The 6,000-nt window shown below is 40.6% G+C and overlaps 1 protein-coding gene across 2 annotated transcripts in view; it reads right to left on the reverse strand.

The window, feature by feature from the left end:
* Positions 1-5,407, reverse strand: part of zmp:0000000755 (phosphofurin acidic cluster sorting protein 2) — a 41,769-nt gene extending 36,362 nt beyond the window's left edge. The window contains exon 1 of one of the 2 annotated variants that reach the window (XM_058651615.1): positions 4,809-5,407. In XM_058651615.1, coding sequence (XP_058507598.1) covers positions 4,809-5,185 — 377 coding nt within the window. In that variant the 5' untranslated portion in view covers positions 5,186-5,407. The remainder of the gene's footprint in view (positions 1-4,808) is intronic. The other variant, XM_058651616.1, reaches the window with a different exon arrangement.
* Between the last annotated feature and the right edge of the window lie 593 nt (positions 5,408-6,000).

The raw sequence follows: 6,000 nt of genomic DNA on the forward strand, positions 1-6,000 counted from the left end.
CAATAAATCTGAATTGTAAAGTCTTTGTCATGTTGATAAATCTAGTCTGTTGTGCACGTTACAGCTATTTTCCAGTTGTTTTTTTTCCCTTTCAATAAATGGATTTTGTTTGTGTTCCATCACAGTTATGCCTACAGTACCAAACAATTTACCTTTGCCATAAAGAGCATCATTAAGCTCCTTAGTGGTCTTGATCATATCTACGTCTCACAAAAAAGTGAGTTGGGTGATGCACATGTCTAGGATTCGGGGGAATGTTATGATTGGTGAAACAAATAAGGAAATTACAATGATTGGTCACATTTGTAGAACACTTTGCTGTGCAGAGACAAAATTGGGGCAAAGGAAATAAACATCTAAGCAGATCAAGTACACCCAATTACTATTGAGATAAAGCTCTGCTGCTCACGGGAGAATAAGGTCATGTTGAGATTCACATGAATCAAACAGCTAGAAAGAAGGATGAACTGCTCACCTGAGATAAATGTCAGAGGAAAGGAGGAATATGTTATTTTCTAGCTTGTGGGCCTACCATTAACCTTCGCCTCTTTTCAGCTTAAGGAATAAAGCTTTTCAGAATAAAATACCATGGTATTAAAATGTAAAGTGAAAAATATCTCCACGTTCGTTCACTGACCATATGAGACTGTGCAAAATGCCAAATTGGTAACAGATGTCGATCAACTTCCCTGCCATTCTGTTAACATTGAAGCTTAGCAAGCACTTATGACTAACTTCTTTGGTTGCTCCCACCATGTTAGCAATGAGAGGTTATAACATTTAACCCCAAGTTGTAAAAGATCTTTGAACTTAGTTAAAAAAAAGTCAGCTCCTTCATACTGCTGCACATTCTTTATTGTTACTAGATAAACATAGCACCATCCTGAAAGTCGCATGAGTGTCACTACTGAAAATAATACAAGCAATGTCACTAAACTCTTTGTAAATAATGCACAGTCATTAACGCTCAGTCACTGTTATCCTTAGCTGTGAAGCCATGTTTCTGCTCTAGAAGCATGTTAATCTAATGTCTGTCATGATAAGAGGGAAACAATACCAACTTTCCCTAAATACATGTGTGGTGAATGTGTATGTGAAAATGTATGCTTCACCACACATGTATTTAGGTAAAGCAAAACTTCTTTTCACAGTGTAGCATTTGGCGCCAAACTATACCACCAAAGCATTTACACCATCTGAATGATTTCCAAGTCATTAAACATAGATACTACTGGCATAGTCTTTTAATACAAAATAAACACCCCAATTAATGTTTATTGTAGTACGTGCATCCAACACACCCTGTACAAGAGACTGCTGTTGTGGAAATCAAATGAATTATTCGTATTTTCCATTTTCCACCGAATAGAACGGCACAGTTTGGTACTGTGCCCTTTGTATTTTTTGCATTTACATAGGAAAAGTACCAAAATAACCAGTCCCGACTGTTCCATTCTTTGGCACCCTTCCTTTGGGGCACCACAGTAAAATAGTCCAGTATGGTCTAGCTAAATCAGTATGACGTTGCGCTACATGGCTATTGAGCACAGCCCACACCCCGTCTACCAAGTACAGGTACTGTCCTCAGTTGAAACGCAAGCCTGACCCAGGGCTTTACCATTTCCAAACAGTACTGTACAACCAACTAGTTGTTGAGGGCAAAAGGGAGGAATGGCAGCAGTGCTCCCAATTCCCCTGCCAGAGGTTTCGTGTTACTTTAAAATTAGGGGGGGGCTCAGCTTAAAAGAAATAAGCTCCAACACCATTAACACATAGTATTGAAAACATTTGAAGGTGGCAGACCGGCAGGCCTAGCAGGGCTGTAATAAAAACAATGCTCATCCAACTAACTGTTAAGGACTGAGCTGCCAAAACATTTGTCTTGCAAGTTGAAACCTGACAAATACAGCATCACACACAGTAAACAGCCTTGTCCGAGTAACAGAAAACAAATAAAAATTTCTAGTTTTTAAAGAAGCCCTTTATTGGGACAATTCTATAAGGTGTGACCATAACAAATCTGTCAGGTTCCGCAATGCAGGTGTGCAAAAATTGACAACACATTTTCCATTGTGGATATTCCCACCAAGCTATCGCAATCAAGATGGCTGCAATGTTTTCAACAATCATGTTTAAGAATATATATTTTTGGAACTATTAACACGCATCTCTCTCTCTCTCTCTCTCTCTGTTATTTAGATTATAATAACAAAAACATCAACACCTACAAGGCCCAAAGCCTCATTTGTAATCATGTATCCACATTTGCTTAAGTCTAGTGGAGGAACAAAAGACTGCAGACAAAATGGTCCACCCCCTGAAAGAATGCCAAGGCAGAATCCCCAAAACCAGACTTTGGGTTGGGCTCCATGTGAGACCTTTCACACCAGACTGGGATTAGTGGTGTAAAAACAAATTAAGCAGAAACGAACATGAGTAATATCAAATCCAAACCATAATTTTTCACAAAAACAGGACCTTTCTAGCTTTGATAAACAGTATCACACATTAGTGACAAATAGAACTTCTCCTCAATTACATATAAGATCTATTACATATAAGCAGCTATTGCAGTCTTGTTCTGAACAATGACTGGTAGGCATTTACTCTATACCTCATTAATAATCCATTTCATCCTCACCCTTATTCATCTTTGATACAGCACCATGTATGTTATCCACGACAGAGAGAAAGCAGACAGTGTAGAAACAGCAGTGAAGTGAGAAATCAATGTGCCATGTGTGTTACACTCTATAAATGCACTGACATGTCCCCAGCTTTTTTCTGCTAGCCAGTGGCCTTAAAACTTAATGGATATAGCACTAAGAAACACTCAAAGCCATATGTTACAGCACTTCACCGATAGTTACTTGAGCAGTACATCAGTTTTATCCATTTGTGACTCAAGAGAACACCTTGAAAACCACGGGTGTTTCATCACAGCTGAACATGAACAACCTTATAGTATTTTGTACTGTGACAAATGTAATGTAAAAAGGTTACAATATCAAATTCTCCTTTCAAGACTTACAATAAAAAATAATGGAATCATATTTTCTGAAAAGTGGTCACCATAACAGGGAAGTGAAGCAGTCTAATTCTAGTAAGCTTCAAACCGGCTGAGCTCCATCAACACCCAAACACAAATTAAAATCACCATCACTGTAAATTATGTATGTTTTCCTCATGCTATGATCCCATTTACATGCTTATGCTGACACTAAAGAGGCAGCAGGCAAACACACACACAGGCATGCACATTGACCCTGCAAGGGAAGAGAGGAAACCCTCCCCTTGCAAGCCCACTTTTCAGCCAATGAGTGGAACAGATCTAGGTCAATGCTGATTAATGTGCCCACGGATCCCAAGAGGTTTCTGGTCAGGTGGCAGCAGTGCCTGCTCACCGACAATGAATACTAATGCACAGTTTTGAACATCTCAGCTGTGCTCAATATTGAATAGTGTCATTGGAATAACATCACGGATATAGCAAATGAGGCTGCATTCAGACTGCAGGCAAATCTGATTTTTCCTTTCTCCAATCAGATGTTTTCAGACAGACTGTCTGCATTGTTAATTCCAAATGGTCAACACAGATGTATATCCATACATTACAACATACATTATATTACGTGAATGCAGGTGTAAAAAAATGGAGGTGTATCATCACGCTCCAGGTGGAGGAGTCGTATACAAAATGCATTCTATGCTGTAATCACTGTTAGTTTAAACTGTAGTCTACACCACAAGCTTGTACGCAGCTTGCACTTTTGTCACACATTTTGATGTTGTTATTGTTATGTTGTGTTAGGAATGTTGTGAAAGACAATTACAAATCTAATCTGAGCAGGCAGATTGGGACGCATGAGTAGAAATGTGATTCGAATCGCATTTCAAGCCAACATCAGATTACATGTGTTTTCAAGATCAAGTAGCCTTGATATGCAAACCAAACTATTTTGTCTGAGCAGGTGTACAGACACACAAGTGACAAAACAGCTTCACCCCTCCTAATGTGGGCTGTTGTGTCAACACTGAGCGGTTGTTGTGGTGTTGGGACCAGTTAGCCAACATTTGAGACCACTGAAACATATACAGCGACAATAGATGCGGACTTCAAATGGCAAGCCAGCAGCTGAAATGCCCGTTAGCTCAGACAACAGACAGCTCATGACACACAAGCGCTGCTCAAGGATGACAAGGATGTATGCGACTAGAAGAACGGCATCCATGTCAGCGTATTTATAGATAGTTTCGTTGATATTGTGAGACATGCATTCCGTACATCAGTTCAAACACAGGTCATAAGGAACACGAGAAAATATGACATCAGTTTAATACAACGTACGAACAAAGCAGGAAACTCGCTGTTGAGGCTAGTTGGCTGAACTTTAGGAGCTAAATATAACGGTGGAAATACAATTGCATACACCAAGTGGTAACAATAACACACTGGAAGACCACGTCTAAATTGTTGCTCCAAGTGTGACAGTAAAGCGTTCCATTATATCCGATTGCATCATTACTTGGCAAAATAAGAAACGTGCAAAACACTTTCGCACGAAACATGAGGAAAACACCAGCGCTAATTGCTATGTAGCATTAGCCACCTAGCTATTTAGCTTGCTAGTTAGCCAATCCAACAATGTTTTGAATATGTGTTGCGGCTCGTTTCTTTCGCTTAACGTTACAGTTGCCGAGGGCGTTGTTTGTTCAAGGTTGCAATAATATTTTATTAAAACATGTGGTGATTTGTATACAATGCGTTTTTGTGGTATTGTTCGCTAACACGACAATGTTAACGTTACCTCGGAACGCAGCTTGGGGATGATCGGTCTATCTCCCAGGTCGCGAAGAGGTTCATGGGTACAGGCATGGTGCCGGAGCCCGAGCCCAGGACCACAGCCCCGACTATCGCTCCGGTAGGCAGGGTTGTTGGTGCTGCTCCACCACCGCCGCCGCCGCCGCCACCGCTGCTCGGGTTCAGGAAAGCGGCCCGGACGCCTCCTCTCTCTACAGCCGCCGCCATCATCACCTCCACTGCCTGGGGAGCAGCTCTGGCTAAGTGTCGGACGAAAGCGGGAGCCGCTAAACTGTGCGCTGCCTGCTCCTGCTCTTGCTCCTCCAGACTCCCAGCGCTTCTACGCTGCCTGGAGATGCTGATAGGCGAGGCGGGGCGGAGCATGTCACCGCTGATAGAGGAGCAGCACGTTCTCTCTGCTTCTAGTGTTGGGATATCTGTACAAACACCCGCGCTTAAAACAAACCAATGTTATTGAAACAGCAACAGTGTGGTTTAAATAGCAATTATGATACAAGGTAATGTTATAACAAATAATAACCAGCGTGCTTCAGCTGCACTCTTTCAATGACTTGATCCCGTGACCTGTTTATGAAAATATAACTGGCATGAAAGCATTTATTAGAATAATTATTGACTTGGGGCTTTGAGACAACTTCTAAGTGAATACTTTCACACACACTTATTTCTCTTCATAGCCCTGTAGAATACTTTATGTCTCGCATTTCACTTAAATGTACATGATGAGAAACTGTAAGAGGCAACTTTTTCAATAAAATAAAACATCCACCAATATGACTAAAATAGTAGGCTGGAAAAGCTGTTACCTCCTTGACTTCTATGCCAGCGACCTGTACAGCTTTATTACAGCTATTATTTTTTGATGCTTATTTATTTTGCATGATAACGATCTTTTACATCCACATCTGTTGCAGCATATGTATGAACAATATTATGTTAATTTCACTACAGAAGAGACTAAATGACCCCTGTAGTTGGGGAATCGGCAAAAAGTCAATTTTTTTTATATATTATACAGTTATATACTTGTCATTTTACTGTTGTGCCTTAGACATCAGCTTATCTTCATCATAAGTCAGTGCCCCACAGATGCTGTGGCTGCTCACATGCACCCACATCTGCCTATGAATCCATTTTACTTTACCAGTTAGTCATTAGAGTCTCTCATGCCCAATAAA

The sequence above is a fragment of the Solea solea genome, chromosome 15, assembly GCF_958295425.1.
Source record: "Solea solea chromosome 15, fSolSol10.1, whole genome shotgun sequence".
NCBI classification, from domain to species: domain Eukaryota; kingdom Metazoa; phylum Chordata; class Actinopteri; order Pleuronectiformes; family Soleidae; genus Solea; species Solea solea.